Here is a 17,181-nt window from a genome sequence, read left to right on the forward strand (position 1 = left end):
TTTCTTGGAGAATTATGTTAGCCTGAAGTCCACATCAATAATAGTTTCCCTTGTAAGTTTAGAGAGTGAAACTGCTGGCATACATTTGATGTCATCGTGTTGTATCCATCCATGTGCAAACATCCTCCAGACGCGGCCCCGAGCTCAACACTTTTCAAAACTCGGACAAACTGCCAGGTTTTGAAAACCCATCCAGACATCTGGACGGTCCTCTAAAAAGAGGACATGTCTAGGTAAATTTGGACCTCTGGTAACCCTACATGTGTATGAACCTTATTAAATAAGTAAAGTAAAGTTAAGTAGGTGCCTATGAGGGTCATTCCATAAATAAGGCACACTATTTTTTTTAAATTTACATGTGGTTTTTTTTTTTTCCCCAAATATTTCTTTACAATCCTTCAATAACCTCCCTGCTTTGCAATGACTGAGATCCAACGTCCGGGAAACTTCATTATTCCATCCAAGACACTATTTTAGTTCAGTTGCTGAATGGCTCGGGTACCGGTGGAAGAAAGCTCATCCAGAGATACAAAACGATGTCCACGCATATGTTGTTTCAACTTTGGAAAAAGGTCGAAGTCTGGTGGACTCATGTCTGGACTGTAGGGAGCATGAGGTAACACCTCCCAACTGTATTTGCGTAGTTTTTCAATGATGAGTGGAGAGCTCCATCTTCCCCACAACCCAAAAAATTTTGATGAGCTCAATCAAAAGTCAAACAAATGATGATTTTTGCTTATGATCATGAAGGCATCAGCATCACAGACAAAGTTCCATTTGGAAGAAGTGTTACAACAGTGTATTATGATGACTTTTTGTAAAAATGTGCAGAAAAATGCACAAAACTTGATCTCCGTCTTGGCTGAGCCAATCATTCTTCACGACAATGCTCGCCCTCACATAGGGAATGTCATTTAAAAAAAACTACACAAATACGGCTAGGAGGTGTTACCTCATGCTCCCTACAGTCCCGACATGAGACCACCAGACTTTGACCTTTTTCCAAAATTGAAACAACCTATGCATGGACATCGTTTTGCATCTCTGGAAGAGCTTTCTTCCACCGGTACCTGAGCCATTCGGCAACTGAACTAAAATAGTGTCTTGGATGGAATAATGAAGTTTCCCGGACGTTGGGACTCTGTCATTGCAAAGCAGGGAGGCTATATTGAAGGATTGTAAAGAAATACTTGAAAAAAATAAATAAAACGTAAATTTTGAGATTTCAGAACTTGAGGACCTGGTGAATGGCTGGTTAACAGTTAAGCTCCCTCTTTTAAACATCATTTTTGGACCCTAAAGTTACAATTTCTCTCAAATTTCAAGTCACAAATTTTAACAATGGCTTCTAATAAGCAGAAGAACATGGATGCACCTGCAAAATCAACAGGAAAAGTTAAAAGACTGAAAGAAGATCCACAGACTCCGAGTGGGACACCTCTGCCACTGGATACCTTAGATATAATTGAGGTAATGGAAGGAATTAGAAACATCAATTTAAATATAATTGAGTTGAGTAAGGAGATGAATCTTATGAATAATAAATTGGATATAGTAAGTAATAGAATGGATAAAATTGAAAATAGAATGGAAAAGATTGAAAAAAATACAACAGGATCATAAAGAAGATCACAATATAATAAAAGAAATGAAGGGAAAAATGATAGATATGGAGAATAGATCTTGAAGACTGAATTTAACAATTTTTTGTTTAAAAGGAGCTGAGGGGAGAAACATATTAGCCTTCTTAGAAGAAGCAATACCAAAAATTATATCTATTAAATTTAAAATGCCATTAGAGATAGAGAGAACGCACAGAATTGGTGGAAAAAAAATCTCAAGTTCAAGAAAGACCTAGACCAGTAATTCTAAGATTACTAAGATTTCAGCAGGTTCTTGAAATTTTACAAGCAGCAAAAGAAATTAAAAAATCCAGCCTACAAAGATTCTAAAATGATATTTGTCCCAGATCTTGCCAAAGAGACTGTCCAGCAAAGGAAACAATTTTTACTACTGAGACAACCGTTAAGGGATATTGGTGCCAAATATGGATTGTACTATCCTGCTTTGATGAGAATTACATATAAAGATAAAGTTCATCAATTTGCAGACCCAGAAAAACTCAAAGAATTCCTTTCATCTTTAGAAACTCCCATGAGATAAAGAATATTTAATTTAGAGGAAAAACTACTTCATGTAGATTTCATTTATTACCTTGATCTGAAAAATATAGATATAACTAAACATTTAAAATATTAATTTTATGTGATAATAAAATGGATGCCACAACTGATTCCTAACTGAAATGGAACTATTGGAACAGTTTTTTATTCAAAATAAAGGAAGATTCTGCTCTTGAAGAAAATTCAGATGATGTAGCTAATGTATTCAAAATTATACCTGGCGTCAGGAGAACTCGGAAGATGGAATTTTGCTAACAAGGTAATGTTGAGAGTTCGATGATAGAAAGCTGCATGGGATGTGAGTTGATGTGACTGCTTGAATAGTGGATTCACCGGGCTACCTCCTCCATGACTCCACCGCTAGGATGTACGTCACTGCTGAACAGATGGATTGAAAATCTGATTGACATCCTGTGCATGTATGGGATCCCTGGCGCTCCCTACTTATTGGCTCAGCTGCGCGGCTTGGAATAAATCCACCGTTGCAGCGATCTCCAATTCCGGATGACTGTATCAAAGGAGAACCTGAGAGATTTGAGATATGAAGGGGGAGGCTCCGGATGTTAAAGTTTGTGATATGACGTCTGAATGGATATCTGACATAGAAATAAAATTTGGAACGGAAGTCACAGATGGTTCAGCGATATAACTTCCAGGGCGAGTGGAGGGTCCTTCGTTTTTCTTCAGGAAGTTCTGTGTTCACTTTCCCTCTGTCAGTAGTAGTGTGAACGCTACCTTTCAGACAGAGATCCATGACTTTGAGTAGTTCATATTTTCTGCGAGGGAAAAGACATCTGTTGATCAACTCATCGACTCATGCAGATATGGATGGATTTCTATTTGGCTAAGAATGACTTAATACAATTGTGGCATAATGGGTGAGATGATCAGAAAACAAAGTTTTGGTATCTATGGTTTCCATGTTTTTAAATTTGGAGGGTTTCAGTTCCAAACTTGAAAGCTGGTAACTTTTCATTGAGGGGAAAGATGATGGTTGTAGATAATATGAGAACCTTTAGTGAGAGGAATATGATCTTAAGCATAGAGACTAGTCTCTTGAGGTTTAGGCTGGCAAGTCTAATAAATTGATGAAATTTATATACTTCCTGATTCATAATATCTTGGGATTGAATAAAGTTAACACAGTTCTTGATATGCAGCTAATAGAGATTTTATTTCAAAAATAAGAGGTAACAGATTTATAATTTATATAAGATTAAAAAATTATTATTTTATAATAGGTTAAATGACATTCTTTTTTCAATTGTAACTGTACTTATGTTTTAAATTATTTTAAGTACTAACTAGGGAATTTTATAAAGAGAATGCTTATATATCTTAGACAATTGATTTGATGTAATGAACATGGAGAAACTTTTATTTATATGTTGGTCTGTGGAAATGAATTCATCAAAATGTTAGACAGGTTTTATTTAAAAAAATAAATAAATAAAATAAAAGGGAAAAAAAAGGGAGGGGAAAATAAATCTTTTAAATATGATTAATTTTTAAAATATAAAATAAATAATAAAGTAGATGTAAGGGGGAGGGATATGGGGGCCAGTCTGATTTTATGTCTTCAAGTTTTTCAAGAATAGATTATATATTTGTTTCAAATACCTTAATACAACAAGTTACATAAGCCTCTATAGATCCAATTATTCTGTCTGATCATGGAGGGATGTGGATTAAATTCAAAATAAGTGTTCAAGATAATAGTAGACCTGTTTGGAGATTCGATAATACACTGCTTACAGAACCAAATTTTATTGAGAAAATTCAGTCAAATATAAATGAATATTTTCAAATAAATAATACTGAAGATATCTCTATAGAAACTGTTTGGGATGCTTTTAAGGCAACCATAAGAGATCAAATTATTTCCTTTTTGGCATATATTAAAAAACAAATTAAAAAGCAATTTTCTAGTTTGGAACAAGACATTAAGATATTAGAATCAAAATTGATTGATAAATGGGAATACTCTACATTGCAAGAGTTATTGAAAGCTAAGGGGAAATATAATGAGATTTTTTCTAAACTGATAAGAAAAGACTTATTTTCTCAACAGGCGATGTATTATGAAAATTCAAATAAGGCGGGAAGATTATTGGCAAATTATCTAAAAGCTAAAAAACGGAAAACGAAAATAGCGATGGTGAAAGATGAAAAAGGGAATAATTATTCTCAAATTGGTTTGATTCTAGAGCAATTTTTAAAATACTATAAAGCTCTATATTCTTCTAAGCCTTATTTAAATAAAGAAAAGGAAGGACTAGAATTTTTAAATTTAATTAAGGGACCAAAAATTCCTGAGCATATAAAAGAAAGCCAATATCACTAAAAGAATTACAAACAGCATTGAAGTCCCTTAGAGTTGGATCCGCTCCAGGTGGTGATGATTTTACGGTAGAGTTTTATAAATCATTCCAAATTACCCTATTACCATATTTATTAAATTTATATCAGAATCAGATAACTAAAGGTTGCATCACAGGTACTATGGCAGAATCATTAACTATAGTTTTACCAAAGCCAAATAAAGATCCCACATTGGTTTCAAGCTACAGGCCTATTTCTTTAATCAATGTAGATGGAAAACTTTTGGCTAAGACTTTGGCTATGCACTTGGCAAAGGCTCTCCCTTTTATTGTTGGTATGCACCAGACAGGGTTTGTTGCTCTAAGACATTCTTCTAATAACACCAGATTAACATTACATATCTTAAATTTATCAAAAGCCATGAATGATCCGGTCTTTTCTGTGTCCTTAGATGCAGAAAAGGCCTTTGATCGAGTAGAATGGACCTTCATGTATCACGCAATGGAATGGTTTGGTATAGGTTCTGGATTTATACAAATGATCCAAACATTGTATAGCTCTCCTGCTGCTGGATTATATATTAATAACAATTTCTCAGAGCATTTTAGTCTGCAGAGGAGGGTTAGACAAGGCTGTCCTTTGCCTCCTTTGCTTTTTGATATTGTATTAAAACCCTTGTTATTAGCTATTCACTTTATCTATATACAAGGTATTTACTTTATACAAGGTATTCCTTATTCAGATCGGGAATATAAAGTTTCCGCTTATGCAGATGATATACTGCTTCATTTGAGAAATCCGGAAACAACCATTCCAAGCTTATTAGAATTGATAGAGAAATTTGGAAAATTTTCAGGATACAAGATAAATTGGAGTAAATCAGAAGTTCTTCCACTTAGGCCCTGATTCTCCAAAGTGCATCCCGATTTTAGGCAGCTGTAGGCGTCCTACAGCTGTCTAATCAGCCAATCGGGATGCACGTTTTTTTTAAAAAAATGCTCCTCAGGCAGGCCTGAAGGCGCCTCCGGGAGCCTAGGGAGACCCGCAAGATGCCTAAGCTCATCTAAGTGCCTTAGGCAGGCCTTAGGCTGAACCTAGGCGGCCCTACGCGTCTCCCTAGTAGAGGAGAAGTTTAAAATGTAGGCCAGCAAAATGCTGGTCTACATTGTAAGTAGACGCGGCCGCTATACTTATCGCGGCAAGGGATCTCTCTGCCGCTATAAATATAGTGGGCCGCGGCCTGTCCGATCGCTGGCAGGAGGGTGCCCAATCCCTCCTGCCCGAAGACGCACCCTCCCGACACTACCGACCGCCCCCCCCCGACATTACCGATCTCCCCCCCCCCCGACAATATCGATCGCTTGTAGGAGGGTGCCCAATCCCTCCTGCCCGAAGACGTAACCCCCAAACCTCCACTCCACCAAACCTGTTCTTCTGGCGAGATGGGTCTTGCTCATCCAGCTGGCAGGCAAGCCTCGTCGAAATGAGGCGGGCCCGCCCCTTCCCGGCCCATCCCGCCGAAGCCTAAGGCCTGATTGGCCCAGGCTCTAGAAGCCTGGACCAATCAGGCCTTAGGCATAGCGGATCCACCCATCCCCATTAAGTCTAAGGTCTGATGTTGGAAAAAACAAAGAAAGTGAATGAAAAATTTTTATTACAGAAGGTAACAGAAATGTGTGAGCAATGGAATCCTTTACATCTGTCCTGGTGGGGAGAGTTCAAACTACTAAAATGATGATTTTGCCTGTGGTTTGTTATCAAATGGGTATGTTACCGTTTTTTTTTCAGGAGTCCTTTTATAAAAAAGTTAAATTGCATTCTAACAAAATGTATTTGGCTGGGTAAAAAGGCTAGAATTGCTTTAGTATCTCTACAAAAACCGATTACAGAGGGAAGGGTAAATTTTCCCAACTTCTATAGGTATCATCAATCCTATATTATGCACCAAGGTATGTATTGGACCTCCCAGAGCCTGTTGATAATATCCCAGCTTGGTTTTGGTTGGAACGGCGCCTCATGTTTTCTCTGCGATTATGCCATGTACTTAGTATCAAAATGCCTAGACTTTATAAAGAAAATAGATTACTTGTAGACACATGGAAAACAATGATATGTGAACAATTTAACACCTAATCTAATTAATAAATCAACAAATCAAGCTATATGGCTGAACTCCAAGATTCAAATTGGCGGATATAAAGTCATCTGGAAGCATTGGATGATGGCAGGAATACGTGTATTAGAAGATGTTATTTCTAATGGTAAAATGCTTGAGTTTTCACAGTTGCAATATAAATATGGTCTTAATAATTCACAAAGGTATAGATGGTTGCAACTGAAGCAGGCTATTCAGGCAGGGTTCCCTGAATGGGAAAATCTCACTAATCAATATAGTTTAGAGTTCTTATGCTTTCAGGTGGACTTCCTGGGATACCAGGCCGCACAGTAGTACAAATTAATATCTGGATTTATAAATAAAAAACCAAAAAATGGTCTTTGAGACATTTGGAGCATTGAGATCAAGCATCAAATTACGGTGTCTCAATGGCCACAAATTTGGTCTTGGAGGATGAGATGTACAGTGTCTGCATCTATGAGACAAACTTGGTTTTTTCTGTTACATAGAGCAGTGTTTTTCAACCTTTTTTGGGCAAAGGCACACTTGTTTCATGAAAAAAATCACGAGGCACACCACCATTAGAAAATGTTAAAAAATTTAACTCTGTGCCTATATTGACTATATATAAAGTAATTCTCTTGAATAGGAATCAAATAAACACAAAGAAAGTATTTTATAATGCTGCCACCGCCAACAACACCGTTGGTGGCGGTGGCACTCAAGTGGCTAAAGAGCCGCAGTTTGCCGGCCTAGGGACAACACTGGAGGGTGGCCAGCTGTGCACCCCCTTGGGACGTAAACCCGGGGTGGGGCAGACCGCCCCCCCCCCCACCCTGGTATGCCACTATCTATACCTCACTCCCTCCCTATGACCAAAAATTCTCCTTTCTTCTATTCCCCGTGTACACAACCATCTCTTTCCCTCCCTTCCTCTCTCCAAAGTCCATGCCTTCTGTGTCCAAACACTCATTCCCTCCCTTCCTCTCTCCCAAATCCATTTCTTCTGTGTCCAAAAACGCATTCCCTCCCCCACCTCAGCATCTCTTTCCCTCCCTTCCTCTCTCCCAAGTCCATGCCTTCTGTGTCCAAAAACACATTCCCTCCCCCACCTCAGCATCTCTTTCCCTCCCTTCCTCTCTCCCAAGTCCATTTCTTCTGTGTCCAAAAACACATTCCCTCTCCCACCTCAGCATCTCTTTCCCTCCCTTCCTCTCTCCCAAGTCCATGCCTTCTGTGTCCAAAAACACATTCCCTCTCCCACCTCAGCATCTCTTTCCCTCCCTTCCTCTCTCCCAAGTCCATTTCTTCTGTGTCCAAAAACGCATTCCCTCCCCCACCTCAGCATCTCTTTCCCTCCTTTCCTCTCTCCCAAGTCCATTTCTTCTGTGTCCAAAAACACATTCCCTCTCCCACCTCAGCATCTCTTTCCCTCCCTTCCTCTCTCCCAAGTCCATGCCTTCTGTGTCCAAAAATGCATTCCCTCCCCCACCTCAGCATCTCTTTCCCTCCCTTCCTCTCTCCCAAGTCCATGCCTTCTGTGTCCAAAAACGCATTCCCTCCCCCACCTCAGCATCTCTTTCCCTCCCTTCCTCTCTCCCAAGTCCATTTCTTCTGTGTCCAAAAACGCATTCCCTCCCCCACCTCAGCATCTCTTTCCCTCCCTTCCTCTCTCCCAAGTCCATTTCTTCTGTGTCCAAAAACGCATTCCCTCCCCACCTCAGCATCTCTTTCCCTCCCTTCCTCTCTCCCAAGTCCATTTCTTCTGTGTCCAAAAACGCATTCCCTCCCCCACCTCAGCATCTCTTTCCCTCCCTTCCTCTCTCCAAAGTCCATTTCTTCTGTGTCCAAAAACGCATTCCCTCCCCACCTCAGCATCTCTTTCCCTCCCTTCCTCTCTCCCAAGTCCATTTCTTCTGTGTCCAAAAACGCATTCCCTCCCCCACCTCAGCATTTCTTTCCCTCCCTTCCTCTCTCCCAAGTCCATTTCTTCTGTGTCCAAAAACGCATTCCCTCCCCCACCTCAGCATTTCTTTCCCTCCCTTCCTCTCTCCCAAGTTCATGCCTTGTGTCCAAAACGCACTCCCTCCCCCCTTTTGTGTTCCGTGTTTGCCTCCCAGCCCATCTTTGCAACTTTTTCAGCAAAACGAAGCTCAAGCCGCAAGGCTTGTCTTCTGCTTCCTGCCTGCCCTGCCGCGCACAAATAGTCGAACGGAAGTATTCTCCGACGTCAGCGCTGACGTCGGAGGGCAGGCTTTGCTTAAGCCCTCCCTCCGACGTCAGCGCTGACATCGGGGAACGCTTGCGATCGGCTATATGTTAGCTGCAGGGCAGCAGGAACAGAAGACGAGCCTCGCGGCTCGAGTTGTATTGAACTTCGCGGGTCCCCCGTCCAGCTCTCTCCTGTCCACGTGGGGCGGACCGCCCCTCTCCCTAGACTGGTGGTACTGCCCTGATGGCGGCCCTGACCGTACGGCACACCAGGCAACATCTCGCAGCACACTAGTGTGCCGCGGAACAGCGGTTGAAAAACACTGACATAGAGCATTTTAGACCCCTGTTCGTTTACATAAATTAGATAGCTCTAAGTTGATAGATGTTGGCACTGCAATCTCGAAGATGGGACTCTAGATCATCTATTATTCTATTGTCCATTTATTTTGGATTTCTGAAAATCAATATGGGGCCAAATAAATAGTTTATTGGAGAATCCGGTGGCCCTATCATATAATACTATTTTATTTGGCATGTCAATGAGGGCAAAGAATCAAATATCCTTAAAAAATAATAAGCTCTTGTTAATTATGACTGGAGTCGCCATTCAACAAATTACATTTAATTGGAAGAATTGGAGTAGATTAAACTTTAATTTCTGGTGGAACTCTTTGTGTTATATATATAAGATGAAAAAAATATTAGCCATACAGAAAGGACATTTTAATAAATTCAAGGATGTTTGGGGACCATTAACAGATTATTATAACGAGTAAATAACATTTTCCCTTAATTATACAATTGCAAATGAGAGGGTGGGGGAGGGGAGTTTCTGATCTTATATTAAGTGTTTGGATTAGTAGAAAATAATGTATTAAATGATATATGTGATTATATATGATATGGTGAGGGTGGAAGGGGGTTAAATTTCATTCATTTAAGATGATTGTAACAAAAATTCAAGTGATGTTTGTAAGTTTAAATGTTATTTCTGATTACACTTGTTGTAAGTTGTAAAAATGAATAAAGAATTTACAAAAAAAAAAACATACGTAAATTTTAAAAAATAGTGTGCATTATATACTTTCTTTTATAGAATTTGAAGAAATCAGGTACCCTCTAGGAACCAACAAATAGGACTCCCATTGGAATTCTGCAAGTGCAGAATTTGTGCAGAAATCCTCATCTCCTCAGGATGCATAGAATTCTGTACATACTGTGCAGAATTCAGTGTAGACACAGGCAGTAGAGGAGGAAGTGACCTGCTGCACATCAGGTCACTTCTTCCTGTGCTGGCTTAGACCCAACTATTTACGTGAATCACTATCTTGCACACACAGAATTCCGCCAAGAGTGAAATAGGTGCGCTGTACATCCTCTTGGAGCTCTGATATTTGAAGTCCGTGTTTCATAGGGTTGTCATAGGGAAATCAGTTCCTCGGAATCCAGAATGACTATAAATTCATGTAAATTGTTCTGAGCTCCCTTGGGAGAATGGTATAGAAAATTGAATAAATAAATTTTATGAAACTTATTGTAAACCATTTAGCCAATTTTAGATAAATAGTATATCAAAACCCAATAAACTTGGAAACATGATACATTTATTTGTTTGTTGTAGAGATGTAGGCTTTACAATAAACTAGAATAGCTTCATCCCATTTTATCTAATGGGACTGTTTACCGTATTTTCACGCATATAACGCGCGCGTTATACGCGTTTTTACCTACCGCGCATACCCCTCGCGCGTTATACAAAATTTTTTTTACATAGTTCCCACCCCGCCCGACGCCCGATTCACCCCCCCCAGCAGGACCGCTCGCACCCCCACCCCGAACGACCGCTCGCACGCGCTCCCACCCGCACCCACATCCACGATCGGAGCAAGAGGGAGCCCAAGCACTCTTGCCCGGCCGACTCCCCAACTCCCCGACAATATCGGGCCAGGAGGGAGCCCAAACCCTCCTGGCCACGGCGACCCCCTACCCCCACCCCGCACTACATGACGGGCAGGAGGGATCCCAGGCCCTCCTGCCCTCGACGCAAACCCCCCTCCCTCCAACGACCGCCCCCCCCAAGAACCTCCGACCGCCCCCCCAGCCGACCCCCACGACACCCCCACCCCCCTTCCCCGTACCTTTGGTAGTTGGCCGGACAGACGGGAGCCAAACCCGCCTGTCCGGCAGGCAGCCAACGACGGAATGAGGCCGGATTGGCCCATCCGTCCCAAAGCTCCGCCTACTGGTGGGGCCTAAGGCGCGTGGACCAATCAGAATAGGCCCTGGAGCCTTAGGTCCCACCTGGGGGCGCGGCCTGAGGCACATGGGCCCAACCCGACGGATAGTCGGGACAGCGCACGGAGAGTCGGGGAGGGCGAAAGGAGAGTCGGGGTGGCCAGAGGAGAGTCGGGGCGGGCGAAAGGACAGTTGGGCTGCATGCGCGGTATACCCGTGAGCGCGGTATACAAAAGTTTTTGTACATAAAATCGTGGTTTCTGCGCGCTATACCCGTGTGCGCTTTTTACACGGGTGCGCGTTATCTGCGTGAAAATACGGTACTAATAAAGCACATTAATGGTGTCAGTGTGCATTAATATGGTAATACGCTTTAGTAAATCCAGCCCATTTGGTGCTAGTTAACTTGAGCAATCTGAATAAAGCCACAGTCAGTCTCATTATTAGCAAGCTGGGTCTGGATATCTGAATGGTTTGAGTCAGCCAAGTTGAATCTATCTTTTATTCATCACTATAAATCATTATTCACTTATAACCAGCAAGATTAAATGATACATTTAAGATAAAATAATTATATCTAACATGGTCAATCATCACATTGTTTATCTGTAGGAAAGAGGCAGAAGAACTTAATCAAAAGCTATCACAGACTGAAGCAGAGTACGCCGGCCATGTAAAGAGCTTATGGCAACAATATCAGCATGAAAAGGAAGAGCTATTACAGACGCATGACATGGAATTAAACCAGTTGAAAGAACAATATAGCCAAGAGAAAAACCAATGGGAGGAAAAAGCAACTGAACTAGCAATGGAATGGAGGAAAGAACAGCTAAAGCTTGAAGAAAAGATGAATGAAGAACAAGCTAACATCTGTAAAACATTTGCCCTCGAGAAAGAAATGATAGAATCCAGTTCAAGAAAGCAAATAGACGAACTTAATTGTGAGATGTCGAACCTAAAAATTATTCTGGCTGAAGCAGAGAGACATTTGAAAAGTGGGGCATCTGGCATAGTAGAAGTCAAATTTAACTCTCAGTTAAAGAGACAAGACCATCATCTTGAAACACAAATGGACTCAGGGGATGAGCAAGTTGACCAGCATCAGCTGCTATCTGATCAGCTGTTATCCAAAGAAGGAGACGCATCACCCCAGTTTGATAAGAAGCAGCAGTTGGCAGCAGCTGGGATAAAGCAGAAAGTTGATGTGAAAAAGGAAATAGAGCCTGCGTTTCTGTCAGAGTCGAGAAATGAGAACGTCACTGAGAAGCAAAGACTGGAAATCCGAGGCCTAGCTCGGCAAAATAAACAGCTCACATGTTTGGCCCTTAAACAAATTCAGTTCTCTTTGTTAAACGAGGCAGGGCAAGATGCTCTTACCCAGCTTGAGCAGAAGAATAGCCTGGCACAAAATGAGGAAGTGATGAAGGAAAATGAGGTGATAATTGAGAAAGAAGACTTTACAGAAGAACATAACAGGCTAACCCAGCAACTCAAGGCCAAAGATGAGGCAGTGATATTACTCAAACTAAATGAAGATAACCTGCTTTCTCAACTGAAGCAAAGCTCGGACTGGGTTCAGGCCCAAGAATCTAGACTTCAGCTGACTTTAACAGAGAAAGAAGAGTTGGTAAAAGAGAAAATGTTCTTTGTGGAACAGATAGGGCATTTCAAAGAGCAGCTAGAAATGATGCAAAAGAAGGAGCAAGCTCTGTTAATGCACTTAAAGACAGCTAAACATGAAGCACGCAGGCAGAAGGCTGTATGTGGACGGCAACTTAAGGAATATGAGGAGATTCTCGCAAAGAAGACAAAGCTACTTGAAGACTACAAGAGTGCAAATCGCCAGCTATTGGACCAATTGGGAATGAAGGAAGAAGAGCTGTTGGCACTGCAAAGGGAGGAGGAAGAATTGCTCACTCGGATACAGCAGCAGGAAGAGATCGCAGTCCAGGAGGTGCAGAATGCAAGGACAGAGCTTGAGAGGGAGAAGAAGGAGCTGAAAGATAAACTGCTTGAGCTGGAAGATTTAATGTGTAAAGTAGAAAAAGAAACTGGAGCAAGAGAGAGTGACAGGTTTGACTTCCTAATACAATTTATTCACTATCCAGTAACACAGAGGACCCGATATTCAGAGTGATTTAAGCGGGCTAGAGAGGCTCTGGCCCACTTAAATTGCCAATTGGCGACTAAACACCGATATTCAGCTCTGATCAGCCCCCAAAAAGTGGGCCGGTCATGGACAAGCCGGGGGTGGGGGGGGGGGGGGTGCTGAGGAGGAGCCGGGGCTGCAATGCCACATAAAAGGAGAGGGTGAATTTAGGACAGCTCAAAAGCTGCCCTAAATTTGCCTGCTTATCTTATGTGGGCCTTGGCTGAATATCAGGCCAGGGCCTGCATAAATATTTTTTCCTTTAAAAATAAAAAACTGCACACCAGCAACAACTCCTCTATCCTCCCTTCCTTCCCCCCTGCCTGCATTAAAGTTCCCTCCTGTCAGCCCACTCCCTTCTAATGTATAGGTAAGCCCTTTCAGTGGTCCAGCAGGGGTCTTCAGTGGCAAGAGCGCAGCCCCCTCATGGTGACCTTTCAAAAAGGCCATTGCAACTTCTCACAGCAACTCACAGTACATCCTGTAATACTGTTGCTGCAAGAGCTCACAGTGGCCATTTTGAAAGGCTGCTGAGAGGGGACATTAGCCAGGGGGCTGAGATCCTGCCTCTGAAGATCCCTGTTGGACCACTAGGTATGAGGAGGGCCTACCAACTCATTTAAAAGGGGGTAGGAGGAGATTAGAGCCATTGTTGGTGGGGGGAGGGTGCATGTCTTTTTTTTTTTTTTTTTTTAAGAAAAAATACTTATGCCAGACCCGGCTTGATATTCAGCCGGGGCCCACATAACTCTTATGCTGCCATGGCCTGGCACTGAATATCAAGGCGTAATTTAGCTGGTGGCAATCAGCACTTTAAAAACATTGATCATCACTGGCTGAATATCAGAGGGCGGAAATTTAAACATTTTAAACTGCAGACCAGTAAATTGGTTCTAACAGGATCAAAGTGTGTACTTTGATCTGGGAATACGTTAAAGGACTAGACACGGCTGTGTTGCAGCCACTATGCCTGTGTCAAGAGTCTTACAACCTTGCTAGTGGATCACTTTTATATACAATATTGCAAAGAACAAATGGTAAGTCTTTTGGACAGCAACCTACCAACTCCGCTGCGGTCTTATCCAAGCTCTCATGTCGCAAACATGCTAAGACTGTAGTGGAGTTTGGTAGGTTGTTGTCCAAGAGGCTGTTACCATTTGTTTGGCAATATTTGTATTCAATAATGATCCACTAGCAAGGTTGTAAGACTCCTAACGCAGGCATAGTTGCCAAAATACGACCATGTTGAGTCTTTTTAAATATAGATTTGATATTGTTTGAATAAACTCTTTTGGTATTTTACATTATTTGTATCTGCTTCCTTGGAGCCTCACTTCCTTCTTGTTTGCTAATAGTGAACCACATCATTTGGTGATCACTAGATAACAGATGTTCACCAGAAGATAACATCAGAAACACTCTCCCCATTTGTAAACACTGGATCCAGTATTACCTCCTCCCACAGGGGTTCCATTACCAATTGCTAGAGCCTTCATTGTACTTTTTAAGGGATAGCCTGAAACCCAAAACCATTTGAAGCCCTTGAGGACCACTAGAATAAGCTAAATTATCTGAAAGTTTTAAGTGCTTGAATTATTCCTTTATGCAGAACTGAATTAAATCAACTTATCGAAGAGAACAGCATACTGAAGGATGAACTGGGAAGATTTCAGCAAGTGGTGAATGATGCTGAAGGTGAAATCAGCCAACACAGGTGAGGAAATCATGTGACTTAAAGCCCTAACACCGTTTGATGAATTTCCCCCTAAATGTAGGTGTGTTGATGCTGACTTATGTTACTATTCTGTAATAAAATCTTGGTGCCAAGATGCCACTATAGAATTGGTATTCAGCATGCAGAATCAAGATGCCTATCTTGAGGTGCCGAGTTATAGAACTGCTCCCATAGGCACACTGTATATGATATCTCTTTAGAGTAGATGCCTACATTTTTTTCCATTGCACCCTGTTATAAAATTGGGCACTGGCAGTAAATATCCAGGTCAACAGGCAGTGGCGTAGTAAGGGTGGTACAAGGGGCGGGGGTGGACAGCCCCAGGCACTGTCTTGGGGGAGGGCACTGGCACCTCTCCTCCTCTCCACCCTCCCGCTCCTTCCTATCCCTCCCACACCACATGCATAATTTCCCTCCCCCCCACCCATACCTATAGCTCTTCACCAGCATGAGCAGCAGCTCCAACCTGCCATTCATTGCCTTATTCTGGCTCTCCCTCCTTCCTGGTCATGGGAACAGGAAGTGACATCAAAAGGAGAGCCGAGGCTAGCACGGGCAGCAAGTTGGAGATGCTGCTCGCCCTGGGGAAGTTAAAGAGGTACAGGAAGGGAAGGTGGTGTGCATGGTGGGGTGGGTGGGAAAGGAGTGGGGGCTGAAGAAGAGGGTAAGGGCGCACTACCGCCTTGGGCACCTCCCAACCCTCGCTATGCCACTGCACAGAGGCACAGTACCTGGAAATTATCTGGCTATCAAAGATTAAATAAATAGGAGAAAAAATATTTTATAAATTAATTCACCTAATAAATAATATAACACTAAATGTGAATCAAAGTATTTAAAGTATATATTAAATTATTAAAAAATAATAATTTATAGAGTGCTCAGTGTGAAATCTTATTCAAAACCAACAGGTTAATAGAATGAAGATGTAATAACATTCCATCATTGCACTCACCTACCTACCAGCCCTATATGATTGATTAAATATAAGTTGTTCAAGCAGAATAATAGTAGTGAAGAAGTATAAATGAATACTTAGCTGGATGTAATTGATGAAAAACATATGTATGTCTCCACTGTGAAATATACCATCTCAAGATAAGCAAAAATGTCCTTGAGATCTGCTCATTAATGCTGGAGGTTGTACAATGGAATCTTTCTTATATCGTTGGTTTAGTAGATAATATAAAAGAAGTGAGTCCCCAAATCCACCGTTAAAAGCTAATCCATTTCAGCATAAAGCTAAAACTCCTTGTAGTGAAAACAATCCAACATTTCCTCAACACCGATCGTGTTTCACTGTATTTTGCGTCATCAGGAGGAAATAACTTCAGACCTCACAATGGAGAGAACACGCCGACAAAGGATTCCAACTGAAGAGTTAAGACAACGTGTGAACTCTTCAGTTGGAATCCTTTGTCGGCGTGTTCTCTCCATTGTGAGGTCTGAAGTTATTTCCTCCTGATGACGCAAAATACAGTGAAACACGATCGGTGTTGAGGAAATGTTGGATTGTTTTCACTACAAGGAGTTTTAGCTTTATGCTGAAATGGATTAGCTTTTAACGGTGGATTTGGGGACTCACTTCTTTTATATTATCTACTAAACCAACGATATAAGAAAGATTCCATTGTACAACCTCCAGCATTAATGAGCAGATCTCAAGGACATTTTTGCTTATCTTGAGATGGTATATTTCACAGTGGAGACATACATATGTTTTTCATCAATTACATCCAGCTAAGTATTCATTTATACTTCTTCACTACTATTATTCTGCTTGAACAACTTATATTTAATCAATCATATAGGGCTGGTAGGTAGGTGAGTGCAATGATGGAATGTTATTACATCTTCATTCTATTAACCTGTTGGTTTTGAATAAGATTTCACACTGAGCACTCTATAAATTATTATTTTTTAATAATTTAATATATACTTTAAATACTTTGATTCACATTTAGTGTTAAATTATCTGGCTATAGCAGATATTCAGTGCAGAAGTCACAAAGCTCACTGGGCAAAGACAGGCCTACTATGTAAGCAGTCCTGCTTGCCTAGTTAGCTATGTGGGCACCAGTACTGAATATGACAGGTGTCTGCATAACTCCCAGCTCTGGACAGTACCATGGCAGTCAGGGGGGATATTTAGCAGCACCATCTAGTGAAATGTTACTAAATATCACCTCCTGACCTGCTCAGCACAATTTAGCCGGGTAGGAGCCTC

At 41.4% G+C, this 17,181-nt stretch overlaps 1 protein-coding gene across 3 annotated transcripts in view; it reads left to right on the forward strand.

Moving 5' to 3' along the window:
• The window catches only part of NINL (ninein like), a 173,372-nt gene that overhangs the window by 140,850 nt on the left and 15,341 nt on the right, over positions 1-17,181 (forward strand). For all 3 annotated transcript variants that reach the window (XM_033938656.1, XM_033938658.1, XM_033938657.1), the window contains exons 18-19: positions 11,683-13,143; positions 14,829-14,933. In XM_033938656.1, coding sequence (XP_033794547.1) covers positions 11,683-13,143; positions 14,829-14,933 — 1,566 coding nt within the window. The remainder of the gene's footprint in view (positions 1-11,682; positions 13,144-14,828; positions 14,934-17,181) is intronic.

Source organism: Geotrypetes seraphini, chromosome 3 (genome assembly GCF_902459505.1).
Source record: "Geotrypetes seraphini chromosome 3, aGeoSer1.1, whole genome shotgun sequence".
Lineage (NCBI taxonomy): Eukaryota > Metazoa > Chordata > Amphibia > Gymnophiona > Dermophiidae > Geotrypetes > Geotrypetes seraphini.